This window comes from Tupaia chinensis, unplaced genomic scaffold, assembly GCF_000334495.1.
Source record: "Tupaia chinensis unplaced genomic scaffold, TupChi_1.0 Scaffold000065_1, whole genome shotgun sequence".
In the NCBI taxonomy this organism is placed as follows: Eukaryota; Metazoa; Chordata; class Mammalia; order Scandentia; family Tupaiidae; genus Tupaia; species Tupaia belangeri.
The window spans coordinates 5,159,666-5,174,242 of record NW_006159523.1 but is presented as its reverse complement, the minus strand read 5'-3'; the positions used below and the strand labels follow the sequence as shown (position 1 = coordinate 5,174,242).

At 48.0% G+C, this 14,577-nt stretch overlaps 1 protein-coding gene across 1 annotated transcript in view; it reads left to right on the top strand.

Moving 5' to 3' along the window:
• Window positions 1–277: 277 nt before the first annotated feature.
• TNFRSF11A (TNF receptor superfamily member 11a) overlaps window positions 278–14,577 on the top strand; it is a gene marked incomplete at its 3' end in the record, with an annotated part of 45,883 nt that continues 31,583 nt past the window's right edge. The window contains 3 exon segments of the mRNA XM_006141844.2: window positions 278–316; window positions 7,060–7,141; window positions 8,557–8,682. Of these exon segments, the coding sequence (XP_006141906.2) occupies window positions 278–316; window positions 7,060–7,141; window positions 8,557–8,682 (247 nt within the window).

The following is a 14,577-nucleotide window of genomic DNA, read 5'->3' as shown; positions in this document are numbered from 1 at the left end:
GTGTGTGTGTGTGTGTGTGTGTGTGTGTGTGTGTAGCCATTTTGAAGGTTGGAACAATTACATCAAACTATATCATATAACTAGGGAACAGGGTCGGTTTCTGCTTAAGCAATCATTTAAATGAGATAAAAAAATCATTAATTTTCTGTCTCATTATAGAAAATTTCCCCAATAGTAAAATTTTGGCTGCTCCTTGAAAGAACTGTAATCCTATAGCTCTGTCAACTAGACCTGCTAGTTCTGGGGTGGTGAAATGTTCCGGAAGTAGATAGCAGAGATGGTTGCACCAACGGAATCTGCAAGGAACCTGAATGGGGTATGTTAAAAAGTTCCATTTTGGAGCCAGCAGGTGGTGTAGTGGTTAAGGCACTGGGCTCCCACGTGGCTGACCGTAGTTTGAGTTCCAGACCCAGTGGCATGAAAATCATGCCAGGTGTGTATGCATTCATGCCCCAAATTCCAAGAGAATGGAGAAGAAGGGATTGTGGGGTGGCCATACCCCTAGAGAGGGGGGTTCTTTCCTTCTCCCTGTCTCTCTCCAGCAAGTGCAAACACCCTATGGCAAAAAAAAAAAAAAACATAAAAAAGGTTTAGTTTGTGGTATATAAATTATATCCTAGTTTTTTAAAACAAGAAGCCATGTCCAGGGACCAGCAGATGGCTTGATGGTTCTGTCACTAGACTCCCCCATGACCAGCCAGAGCTTGAATCTCAGACCCAGCAGTGTGAAACTCATGTTGGTGTGTGTGTGTGTATGTGCAAAATCCTGAGAGGAGAGTGGAGGAGACACGATTGGAGTGTGGTCATTCCCCTCGTGGGGGTGATTTCTCACTTTTCTGTCTCTCTGTCTCTTTGGCAAGTGCATGCACCTTATAGCAAAAATGTCTCTAAAAAGAAAAGAAAAAAAGAAGGCATATCCAGGTATAAAGTCATAAGAAAGAAGCTTAGGAAAGAAAAATGAGTTTTAGGGAGTAATCTAGATTATGACATCTGGTCACTCCGAAAACAGTGACTTCCTCTTCTTTCGAGGACGGGTAAAGCTCCTGGGGGAGAGGACGCGAGCTGAGTGCACCACACCCGCGCTCCCAAACACAAGCACATTGCCTGCCTGTTCATGTCAGGCGATGCTTGGAGCCCAGACATAGCCAGCGTCCGACCACACGCTAAGCAGCTGCTTCGAGGGTAGCCCCTTTCCCCAAGTCCCCTCCAAAGTACCTGTCTGTGCGCGGAGCCCTATCAGGTCGTTGGAAAAGTCATGACGTATTTTTTCTGTTTTTCTGTGTAAAAGTGTGTTACGACTTTTCCAACGACCCCACAATCTACCTATCCTGAAGACACTGCTGCAGCTTTCTTATGAGTTCGAAGCAAGTGATAACCTTTGTCATCTGAAATACAGCTTAATGACATAGTTACCCCATGTGTCCTGTGCTCAGCGTGGCGGCAGGTGTTCACGTATCCTTGGGCTCTTACAAATCCCACTTGTTAGACAGCCTGCAGCGGCCACATCCAGGTCGCCCACGTGGCTCCTGCTCAGCCTTCTTCACGGGCATGTGTTAGACACAGGGAGGGCAGCTGCCTGCAGGGCAATGGAGCTCTAGACAGACAGACAGACAATGAGACCAGAAGGGACACGTGTGGTGACTGCCACTCTCCTGCCTAACTTCCCTGGGCTCATTGTGACGTCCTAAGACCCTGTTACTGCTGATTGCACAGGAAGCACCCAGTGAATGTCATCTGCTGTCCATGGGAGTGTCAGCCAGGCGCAGGGAGCAAGGCCGGGTACAGCCTTCCTGGCACACAGGGCTCCAGTAATGCGCCAGGACCTTGTCATGAAACTCGGAGTACTGTCTCCTGCCCCACCCCTGCTGTACCCACTCAGCCCGGTCAGGGCGCGCTCAGAAGGTCCACATTGTCAGTGTTCACACACCCCTCTCAGTGCACCTCGCGATCCCCGAGTTCGGTGCTTTCTTTATAAAACTTCCTTTCAGACAATACCGGGAAAGTGCAGACATCATCCATTCTCTCAAAATAAATGTCATCAGAGCAGGTTTGTGGTGGCACCGTGGGAGACAGGACAAAAGGCACAAAAGGGAACGGAGCCTGATGCGGACAGTGACCGGGTCTGAGTCAGGCCTGGACTCAAGCAACACTGTGGAGCTGACACCTGCCGAAGAGCTAAGTCTGCACACAGAACAGGGGCATGAACGCACGCAGAAGAGAGGACACTAGGAACGAGCTTCCTACAGGCAGACCCACGCTGTACTTCCGATGCACAGCCTCGTGCTTCGCTCCTCCAGGGACCGGCTCTACCGGGGACTTTACCTGCAAGTCTGCACCACTAAAAAAAGAGCAGCCCTTATTTACTGTGCGGCAGGTTGGGATGACCTGTGAAGGTTGTTGAAAGAGCGGTAAAGAGATGGGGCCAGCAGGTGGCATGGTGGTTAAGGTGCTGGACTCCCACATGGTCGACTGTGGTTTGAGTCCCAGACATGGTTCAAGTCCCGGACCTCGTAATTTGAAGATCATGTTGATTGCATGTGTGTACGTGCTCAAAATCCCATGAGGAGAGTGGAGACGAAGGGATTGCATCATGCCATCCCCTATGGGTGTGTGTGTGATTTCTCACTTTTCTTCTCAATGTCTCTCTCTGGTGAGCACACGTGCTCTGTGGCAAAAACCTTAAAAAAAAATGAAGAGAAAGTTTGAGATGAGTATGAAGAGATAGATATTGAAACTTGCAGAATGATAGAATGCATCTGTGATGATCAGCATGACTGAGTAGCACGGTGATGCGGAGGGACCTGCTGGTACACTTCATGAATCACGTTCTCTGCATTTGCGGGCTGCCCGCTCCTTATTGAGTCATTCGTTGCAAAAGGTCCCAATGATGACAAGCAGCAATGCCACTGTCCTCCGTGAGTACAGGTGGTCTCAGGCTTTCATCAGCAGCAACCACTCTTAGGCAGCAGCAACTGGTCCTGGGAATTTCCCTTGATGCCACGGCCAGGTGGATGTGGACCTTTGCTACCTGCGTTAACGCAGAGGCCTCATTTTGCTGTATCGTTACAGTTTGGCTTCTGTTGTTAGTATGTTTGAAGAGGATTAAAGCTGGTATTCTAGAACATGCCCTTCACTGGTTGTGTAAATAAAACTGTAAAATACAAAAACAAAACAACAACAACAACAAACTTCCTTCTCTATTGAGTCACCTTGGCCAGGGGTGGCTTCTTCCAGGCCATGCTGTTTCTGTACCTCTTTCCAGGTTCTCCATGTGCAGATGAGGCCTGCCTTGACCAAGGCTGACTGCCTTCATTCTCACCCCCCCAGCCCTCCTGGGACAGCTCTGGGTTCCAGCCATACCGAAGGTGTCTTACTGCCACCCCCACCCCAAATGGCATTTCAGACCTCACTCCCTCCGTTCCAACTGTTTGACTGTCTAAAAAGTCTTCCTTGCCCCTCCCTACGCCCACCTACCAGTTCCTAGTCCTCATCTGACTGATTTCCAATTATTCTCGAAGATGGAGCTCACTTTCTGCATCCCCATGAAACTGTCCCTGGCCTTCTGCTGAGGTGGGGCCATCTGTCTCCATAGTGGCACCCGCCCGCATGTTGACCCTAGAAGTTTCCTTTAGCGTCTACTCCAGGGGCCTAGCAGGACTTGACTTGTGGCACACATAAACTCACGTCTGTTCGGCTGAAGCCAGCCATTGGGTTTCCCGGGGCCCTTGATAACGTGACTGCCTGTCACTAGGAGTGCTTGTGGTGTGGTGTTTGCTTGCACTGAGAGAGCTGATGAGGAAAGGAGCTTTTCTGCGGCAGGCTGATAAGCATCTCTGGGTCACAATAAAGGACTTGGCTGTTTGGTTTTGTTTTGTTTCATTTAGATGGGCAGATTCAGAAATTAGTACAGACAGTCCCCGACTGACTACGGTTCGATTGTGCAAAAGCTGTGTACTTTCTGTAGAAACCATGCTTTGAAGCTAGAGTCTTGATCTGATCTTCACTAAATTCAATAAATTACCCGAGATATCCCACACTTTGTAATAGAGCAGGCTTAGTGTTAGATGATGTTGCCCAACTATAGGCTAACGCAGGAGGCTGGGCTGTGAACTGGTGCCAGTCCACCAGGGAGCGCTGTGGGGTGGGCAGCCCACGAGTGAGTGGAGCTTCGTCTGTGTTTGCAGCCTCTCCCCATCGCCCCTGGGCTCCTGGCGGGTCAGTGAGGGTATTGGTTTCTCACGGGAGTTCAGACCTTGTTGTGATTGTTTCATTGTGTATGGCAATGTTTTAGTGGTGGAAGTGGGGTGCACTGTGGATGTGGTACATCCGGGTCACCCCAAGACCACCACCTCTCCTTGTCCATGGAAGAGTTGTCGCCCACGAGGCCAGTCTGGTGTGGGGGAGATTGGAAACTGCTGGCTGCTCTAAGTGTTCTGAGCATGTTGAGGGCAGCCTCCTCTAAGCTACGATGTTCAGTAGCATAGGTATATTATTGATAAATGGATTTTCTTTTTCTCTTTTTAAAATTTGGTAGAGGCCACATGTGCTCACTTGCAAGAGAGAGAGAGAGAGCAAGTAAGAAATCACTCTGCAGGGAGGATGGTCACGCCATAATCCATTTTTCTCAATTCTCCTCTCATTATTTTAGACAGACATGCGCTGTGCGTGTTTTCAAGCCACTGGGTCCGAGATTTGAACCGTGTACTTGGCCATGTAGGATCCAGTGTCTTCACCACCAGGCCACTGGTTAGCTGTATTAAGGGCATTTTCAACTTAGTATATTTTCAGCATATGTGGGTTATTGAGATATAACGGCATCTAAGTCGAGATCTGTATTAGATTAGAATCACACTATTTTGGGCCAGAAAGGAAACAGCAGCTCAGAAAGCTTAAGTAGCTGTCCAGAATGCCTGTGGCGGCACACATCGGGGACGTGGCGCACTGAGTCTCTACGACACCTTTCTGTCCCCACTTTTGCAAACTGTTTGATCTGGGCCAGTCGGGTGGTATGGTGGTTAAGGTGGTTGGATGCCACACGGCCATGTGGGTAGTGTGCGCCTCGGACCTGACAGCTGAGAAGATACGGGTGTGTGCGTGCTCACAGTCCTGACAGGAGACAGGAGGAGGGGCGGCTAGGGGGTGATTTCTCACTTTCCCTCTCCTCTTTCTCCCTCGATCTCTGTCTCTCTCCAGCGAATGCACATGCCCTATAGAAAAGCAAAGCAAAACAAAACAAAACAACAAACTGTCTGATACATAATGCTGGAGCCACGTGACCAACCATGGGTTCAGATCCCAAGTAGACCTGAAGTGCACCAGGCACACAGGTGCCCAAGATTCTGACTCGCTGGGGAGCAGGGGAGGAGGATCACCGCGGGACAAGACCCTGCTGAGGGTACCTCTCTCTCTCTCAATAACGTGAATAAACCTTTAAAATAAAAAGACTATTCTCTGTATATTTAATGTTTTAAAAGGTAAAATACAAAAAGGTAAAAGTATTAAAAATCTTGGGAACCAGCAGTTAGCGTAATGGCTATGTCGCTGGACTCCCACATAGTCTACCGCGGTTCATGTCCCAGACCCGGTGGCTTGAAACTCACGCTGGGCGCGTGTGCGTGCGTGCCCAAGATCCCGAGAGGAGAATGGAGGAGAAGGGATTGCGGCGTGACCATCCCCCCTGGGGGGTGATTTCTCGCTTTCTGTCTCTATGTCTCTCTCTGTCTGTCTGGCGAGCGCACGCGCCCTACAGTGAAAAATCTCTCAAAAAAAAAAAAGTATTAAAAATCTTTAATATTTAAGAGCTTGGAAGACCAAATTTGAAATCCCCTGGTATAAATTTTTTTTAAATTAAAATTACTCATTTATTTCATTTTATTTATTATTGTTATTATTTTAATTTGCTATAGGGCACATGTGCTCAGCAGAGGAGACAGAGAGAGAGAGAAAAAGTGAGAAAGCAAGCCACCAGGTCTAGGACTCGAACTGCAGCCGACCTTGTGGGGATCCACTGCCTTAACCACTATGCCACCTGCCAGCCCCCCCTTCCTGGTATAAATGATTAAGGGGGCTCATTTTGTCTTCCTACTTTTCACTGCCCAGGTTGACTGAGTGTATTGTCCACCGTGTGACTCCAAAAAACCAGGTCCAATTTTTTTTCTCTCTCTCTCTCTTTTTTTTCTTCAGTTTTTGCTATAGGTTATGTGTACTCGACAGAGAGAGAGCCAGAGAAAGAGGGAGAGAACGTGAGAAATCACCCCTCGGGGGTTGGTCACACCGCAGTCTCTCCTCTTCCACTCTCCTTTGGGGATTTGGGGCACGCACACACGCCCAGCATGATTTTCAAGCTGCTCGTTTTGAGAGTCAAACCAAGAAGTCGGCAATGTGGGATCCAACCACCTTACCCTTCACACCACCTGCTGACCCCAGATCAGTTTTATCGACGGCTTGTGTAGGGCAGTTTTCAATGTTCTATGTACAGTTTGTAAATCTCCTTTAATCCATCCATGCATGACCATTACTGACATGTTTCACATGTTTAAACAGGTTTTCATGCTAAAACAGGTTTCAAGTCCTGTGTTAAAATACTGGCTTCATCCATTCTTAGAGAGAAACGGGATACGGAACCAGCAGTTAGCGTAATGGCTATGTCGCTGGACTCCCACGTAGTCGACCGCGGTTCGTGTCCCGGATCTGGTGGCTTAAAACTCACGCCGGGCGCGTGTGCGTGCGTGCCCAAGATCCCGAGAGGAGAATGGAGGAGAAGGGATTGCGGCGTGACCATCCCCCCTGGGGGGTGATTTCTCGCTTTCTGTCTCTATGTCTCTCTCTGTCTGTCTGGCGAGCGCACGTGCCCTATAGCGAAAACCTCTCCAAAAAAAAAAAAGAGAAACGGGATAGAATAGCACAGTGGCATTTGGGAGGTGGCAGTACGTAGAGTAGTTTCAGGATGGCTGATGGTATTTTCTTAGGTTTCTAGGAAATGTAATTTGGTGATTCACTTTTGTTTCATCTGAAAGGAACTTTTATGTAACCCCTATCTGACATTGATTCTCTTTTCAGGTGGCTTTTCAGATCACTCCTCCCTGTGCCAGTGAGAGGCAGTACAAGCATCTTGGACGGTGCTGTAACAAATGTGAACCAGGTAGGCCCGCGTCTGCGGCCCCGTCTGAGCCCCGTCATGGCCCTCGAAAGTGGGTGGGGCTTGCTTTGTCTTTTTCCCAGCCTGCCAGATGAGCAAAGAAATCGGGTAGACTTTCCATGGTACTGATAGGTAGTAATGTCTGTCACTGTAAAGACGAAACCTCTGTCTTAATAGATGAAATCATTTAACAGTCAAGTGTCACCTTAGAAGCCGGCGCCTACTTTGTGCTGAAAAAACCTTTTTCAAAAAGGTTTTTTTTTTTTTTTCTTTCAGGTTTTTGCCATAGGGCAGGTACTCTCACCAAAGAGACAGAGGCAGAGAGGCAGGGAAAGTAAGAAATCACCCCTCAGGGGGATGGCCACTCTGCAATCCCTTCTCCTCCATTCTCCTCTCAGGGTTTTGGGCACACACACTCAGCAAGACTTTTTTAAACCACCAGGTCCAGAACTCAAGCCACAGTTGGCCATGTAGGAATCCATCGTACAACTTGCTGCTCCCCAAAAACACTATTTCTTAAGAGACAAGGTTTTCAAAACCATCTTTAGCACTTTATATTCAAGCTCACAAAGTGGGGAATACAGCTCTTATTTAAAAGTGTTTTCCTAGAAATTTTAACTTGGAGATTTTATCATGTAATAACTATGCTGGAATTGCTGCTGCTAAAAATTTCCTGAATATTGTTATGCCTTCTGCATACCTGCTGAGGAGCTGAAGACGGACTGGCTACCACCTCCAGAAAGTGTTTTCACGGCCCGAGTGAAGTCCCCGGCCCCTGGGCCCTCACTCTCTTAATGTTCCAGAAATGGCAGGGGAGGGCGGGTTACCTTAGAACAAGACCCTTTGGATAGTTCAGCTAATACTGTTTCTAGGATGTGCAGAACCAAGATCCACTGATTGTCATGTGTGGTCTGTGTGTGTGACTCTTGGTTAAATCAAGTTAACCATGAGCCCATAGTGTGTGTAGGACCTAAGTTAACTCTCCACATTGAAGGTCGAGGGGATTTGAGGACGGGGAGGGGTAAAGAAGCTTCTCTTCCTTGGCCCCTTATTCCCCAAGTGGGTTCCTTCACTTCTGCAGGGCCCAGTTTAAAACCACAGTTCTACTCCTTCATCAGCAGCGTTTTGGGGTACAAAGGGTGGTTGGTCTTTTGCTTAGCAGAACCATGAGATCCTGGGATCACAGGCTCAGCCAACCCAGGAGAGGTTGTTTTAGCCAATGGAGGGCCTCTGAGCCCAGGATCCCCCTCGCTGTGTTAGGACGCCCCTCGCGTACTGTGTCATCATGGGAGGGCTTCCACTTTCTGGGATCATGGTCACGGGACTCGTCCGGTGGCGTGGTACATTTCGTTGTTGCTGTCCTGTGCTGTTGTCTGTGCTTCTTTGATAGAGTCGTGCATTTCCCCCTTCTCATGTAGGGAAGTACATGTCTTCTAAGTGCACCACTACCTCCGACAGCACGTGTCTGCCCTGTGGCCCGGATGAATACTTGGACACCTGGAATGAAGAAGATAAATGCTTGCTACATAAAGTCTGCGACACAGGTGAGCGGGTCATGCCAACGGGCAGTGAGAAGCACGGAAGCACAGCATTCATGGTTCCCCGTCTACTTACATGTTTTTGTTGTTGTTGTTGTTTTTGAGAGGTTTTTGCTATAGGATGCATGTGCTTGCCAGAAAAACAGAGAGACCGAAAGTAAGAAGTCACCCTCCCCACCCAGGGGGGATGGCCACACCACAATCTCTTCTCCTCCATTCTTCTCTCAGGATCTTGGGCATGAACGCACATGCGCCCAGAACCATGAGTTTAAGCCACCGGGTCTGGGACTCGAACTGCAGTCAACTACATGGGAGTCCAGCAACATAGCCATTACACCAACTGCTGGTCCCCTACTTACATGTTTTAACAGACAGCCAGTGCCGTTTCTTTTGGGGGCACGGGAAGGAGTTATCACCATGGACACCCCCTCTTCCCCCAAAAGATGTGTTTTAGATCTGCCACATCCAGAGTTAAAATTCTTCATTTAGAACTTTCATTCTGGAGCCAGGCAGAGGTGCGAGAGTAACGCAACTGGAGTTGCAGGAGAAGGTCTTGGGTTCACGTCCCTGGCCTCCCTGTGGACACACCAGGCATGTGTGCTCGCGATCTGGGATGGCTGAGGCGGGGGAGAGTCGCAGCACAGAGACCTTGCGGGAGGTGCCTGTCTCGCTCCCTGCCCCTGTAAAGTCTCGTTCATCCTCCCCGAGCCCCGTGAGGTTGTCATACGTGTCCCGTTTGGAAGATGGAGGAACTGAGATTCAGAGAGATTCAGTGACTTCTCCAAGGTAAACATGAGAAGCAGAACCAGGTTTTCGGACTCATAATCATTTTTCCTAAACCATAATTCTTTTTTCTTTTTGATTGCCAAAGGACTAGTCACTTGTGAGAGAGAGAGAGGGGGAGTGAGGAAAAGAGGGGCAGAGAGAGAGAGAGAAAGCAACCCCAACCCCCCATGGAGTTTGTTTATGTCACAAGCCCTTTTCCTCTATGTCTCCCTCCTGTCAGGAGTTTGTGCATGCATGCAGTGGTTTTTCAAGCCACTGGGGCGGGATTCAAACCGTAGTCAAGCATGTGGGATCAGCTACTGCTACACTACACTCCCCACTGCACTGTGAGCACTCAACTGTTTTGTAAATTACAGTTTATTGTAAGAATCAAACTATGTCTCTTGAGTCTCTTAACCTAGAGGTTCCCTACTCTCCTTTTATCTTTTTCCCATTCGGCTTATTTGTTGGAGAGCCCATGATGTGGGTCGCTGGGGCTTCCACAGTCTGGACTTTGCTAGTGGTAGGCCCTTCGTGTCATTTGGCACATTCTTCTGTCTCCCGTACAAGGAGACTTCAAAAAAGTTTGTAGAAAATGGAATTAAAGAACAAGCTTAGGGGCCAGCCAATGGCATGGAATGTTAGGGCAGCTGGAATGCACATGGCTGTGTGGTTCGAGTCTCAGACGCAGCAGCTCGAAAAACACACTGCTCGCATATGTGTGCATCCCCAAAATCCCAAGAGGAGAACAGAGGAGAGGAAACTGTGGCATAGCCATCCTCCCGAAGGGGGGGATGCTTTCCTTCCCTCTCTCTCTCTCTGTGTCTCTATCTCTCTGTCTTTCCAGTGAGCATACGTGCCCTATAACAATTTTTCTTTTTAAAGTACAAGTTTATTTTGGTGTTAAAAAATTTAAATTATGTCATTTTTCATAATATATATTTTCTATGAACTTTTTCAAGACTTCCTCATATTTCCTGTATAATGGCTGTTAGGTTTAAAAAGCTGACTGGATTCTGGCTTGTTTTTTGTTTTTGGCAAAACGCCTCCATACATAGAGTGTAGTATTGGGCTCGTGTGTAGTTGCTGTGTCTCTTTGGTGATCTTGGCAGCTGTTGGTAAGCCTGGCCTAGATTTGTTTTGATTAGGAGCTGTAAAAGGTAATGTTCCAATTCTGCCATTCTTTTGTTTTTAAAATTTCTTCTGTGACAGAGACAGACAGACAGACAGACAGCACCACCAACAGGGTTTTGGTGCCACAATCCATCCCCAGCTTTCAGGCAGCCCTGGATCAGGGGCACACATGTACCCAGGGTAGTCAGGGAGGTCTCCAGACTTGAACCAGGAACCTTTATCTGTGGGATTGCCTTGTAGAGCGTTGCATTTTTCTAGTGCACTGCCATCTGGCCCCTCCATTTCTTCTACATGCATTGGCTGGAACGCTTTCATAGGGAGAAACTCCCCTTCTCTCCTGGGTGTCCCCCTGAAGTACGGTTCACATAGGAAAGGGAGCCCAAATGCTCAGCACTTCACCACTTTCCGAAGTAATGACTCGGTTATCCAGCTCCTCCACGGCCTTACAGCCACATGATAAACTGTGAATTTAGAAGTGTTTGAGGTGCTTCCATCTATTGCAGTTACTGTGCTACTGGTGCCCAGTGTCCCAGCTTTTTGAGGTGGCCCCGAGTCTTTCGATATGGCCTGACCTGGGGCCCCTGGAAGAGCTCCCTTGCTTCCAGGCCTACCTTGGCCATCTCCTGCCCTGAGCTGCAGTCAGCCATTTCTCCAGGGATTCCCGATTGCTTTTAATGGAACAGTTTTAGAGACTTTATCCTGGGTGCTGGGAGACTACAGAGGATTGATCCTTGTTTATAGTTAGTTTTTTTTGTTGTCGTTGTTGCTGTTTTGGTTTTTTGGGTTTTTTTTCCCCCATTGGACAGATTCTTTTCTCTTCCCCCCACCAGACTTTTTCTAATGCATTAGAGGCAGCTAGCAAGTTTGGGCTAGAGAAGGTGTCATGGAAACTCCCCTGGGCAGAAGCATCTGATCAAGTCTGTTTTATTTCCCACTGCTTAGTAATGACCTTGACTCATTTCTGTCTCTTGGAAATAAAGCTTCATCTGTCTACTGCCACAGCTGATTAAAGCCAAAAACCTCGTACATTAAGATATCTTAAAATACGTCAAAAATATTGAATACCACAGAAGCTTACGCTCACTTCCATTTGCGTTCTCAGGGTACTGGGAGTGCGTAGAATTTTTGGTGGAGGGGCACGTGTCCACTTACGTCCCTGTGCATTGTGTTCACGTTTCTGTTTGCTGGCGTTGGTGCTGCCCACCTGGCCTGGGCCTCGGAGCATGGGCACAGAAGGGAATGGGAGCTCTCCAGGTTACTATGTATGCATGGGCCTAAAAAAGGAACAGACATACAAAATGTCCCTTCCTGCTGGCCATAACTGGAGACAGTGAAGGAGGGAACAGGTTTCTGGTCTGTTTCCTTCTCTCTTTGAATGCCTAGAATGCCTTCAGGACTGAAGGCCCACGTGCCGTTGGTCAGCCTGGATGAGATGGAGTCCTACCAGGCCACAAGGCCCATGGGAAAGAATACTGTGGTTCTGTATAGGGTGTGTGAGTGTGCGTGTGTGCGCATGTGAGCAGCAGAGTCTCACTATTCACAGCAGTTATGTCTCCAAAGTCACCACAAATGCTGAATGAGCAAGTCTTGAACCATCACTCTTAAGGAAATATGGGGTCAGGTTCCTGTGAGTCCCTGGTTACATTTTCATCTGCTGCTCAATGTACAACCTTGTTTTCTGTGTGCTTCCATTTAAGGCACCTTATTTGAGGCATGAGTTGTTCGCTCACAGCACACTCACGGCCAGCAGCACTGGCTCATGCTGAACGAGGCTTCTCCAACACGGGTTCTCTCCGTAAGGCACATTGCAGGCTTCTTGTGCTCAGGAACACTAGGCAGCACTTCCATGGTCCACTCAGAGGCTGTTTTAAACAGGGAAATCAAGACCAGCATTTGTCATTGTGATTAAGGTGTAGGACTCCCACATGGTCAACTGCAGTTTGAGTCTCAGAACTGGTGGCTTGAAAATCACACGCGGCACATGTGGGTGCATGCTCAAAATTTCGGGAGGAGAATGGAGAAGGGATTGCAGCGTGGCCATCCACCTGGAAAGTGATCTCTCACTTCCACTCTCACTATCTCTGTCTGTCTCTCTGGCAAGTGCATGTGCCCTATGGCAAAAAAATTTTTTTTTAAAAAAGGAAATCAACAAGGAACAGCAGTTAGTGTAATGGCTATGGCGCCGGACTCCCATGTAGTCAACTGCAGTTCGAGTCCCGGACATAGTGGTTTAAACTCACGCTGGGCGCGTGTGCATGCATGCCCAAGATCCCGAGAGGAGAATGGAGGAGAAGGGATTGCAGCGTGGCCATCCCCCTGGGGGGTGATTTCTCACTTTCTGTCTCTCTGTCTCTCTCTGTCTTTCTGGCACATGCCCTATAGCAAAAACCTCTCCCAAAAAAAAGAAAAAAAAAAGGAAATTAACAAAAAGCACAAACATGAGCTAAAATGTGAGACTAGATAAATTGCACGAAGTGCACTTGTTTATAGTCTGAGAGACGAAGCGAGAAGGCAAAGCATGGCCTAGCTTGACCTCAGTGAGAACCCGAGCCTTCAGAGAGCCCAACTTCAGAGTTCTTTTTTTTAAAAAAATTATTTTATTGGAGGCCAGCAGGTGGTGTTGTGGTTAAGGCAGCTGAACTCCCACATGGCTGACCATAGTTCAAGTCCTGACCTAGCAGCCTGCTTTCTCACTTTCCTTCTCTCTCTCTCTCTCTCTCTCTCTCTCTCTCTTTCTGTCTCTGGTAAACTTCAATAAAATTTAAAAATAATAATAATGACAATGAATACAATTATTTTATTTTAACTTTATTTATTTATTTATTTTAACTTGACCAGAGAGGGACAGAGTGAGAGAGGGAGAGCAAAAGCGAGAAAGCAAACAGTTCGAGTCCAGGTCTGGGACTCGAATTGGGGTAGGTCATGTGTCTTAACCACGACGCCACCTGCCGGCCTCAACCTCACACAGTTCTGTACAAGTCCACAAGTGGCTGCAAAGTGCAAAGGGCACTGACTTGAGATACAAAGAAAATGTAGTGAGTAGGCAACTCCCAAATCTGAATCTGCCGGTACGGTAATGAGGGTGGGCTATGTATGTGTGCATGTACGTGTTCGTGTGCACGTGCTTGTGCATGCGTGTAAGTTTACCGGAGATAAATTCCGTGTGCTGCATTCCAGAAAAACTGGAAGAGGCCAGGAGTTTCAGTGTGGAGAAGGCAAACTCTCTGCTGTGTGTGTAAAAAAAATAAACAAGCGTGTCACTAAACATTTAGAGACGGCTGACCCCTACAGTGCCATCAGACTAGCCTCTGGAACTTTTCTGCTTAGCTAACTATGCACTGACCCCATTTGCACCCTGGGACCCTTGGGGATCCCAAGATGAATCTCGAATCTCCGGGAACCCTATTCTAGCCTAGGTGCAATCTTGCCTTAGTGTTAAGAATATTTATGACATGTGAATTTAATGAAAATCAAAAAGGTGTGCCCTATGTCTGATACTTCTTTCACTAGAGCCATCAATGATCATAAATGTCTCAATGTATGTATATGTATGTATGTATTTAGCTATAGGGCACGTATGCTCGCTGGAGAGGGGGTGGAGGAGCGAGAAGCACCCCTCAGAGGGCATGGTCTCACCCCAGTCCCGTCTCTGCCATTCTCCTCTGGGATTCTGGATACTCACAGCATATGCTAGGCACATTTTTCAAGCCTCTAGGCCCAGAAGTCCATCCGTGCACCCACGTGGGACCCAGCAGCCTTAGCCAGCACGCTGCCCAATTCTCAGTCTTTAATCTTCCTACTCACGTGAAAATGGACTTTTCAAAAACCCCACACAACTCTTCATTATTAGAGAGAGGAACAGCCCTGCTGGGATATTCCTTGCCCACAGGAAATGCGAGGAGAACGTGGAGTTCCTTAAACAGAGTGTCCTGAATGATTCGTTCTGCAGGCGTCGCGGATGGGTGGCTTGGGGTCGGCTGGGGTGGGGGACAGCTACACGAC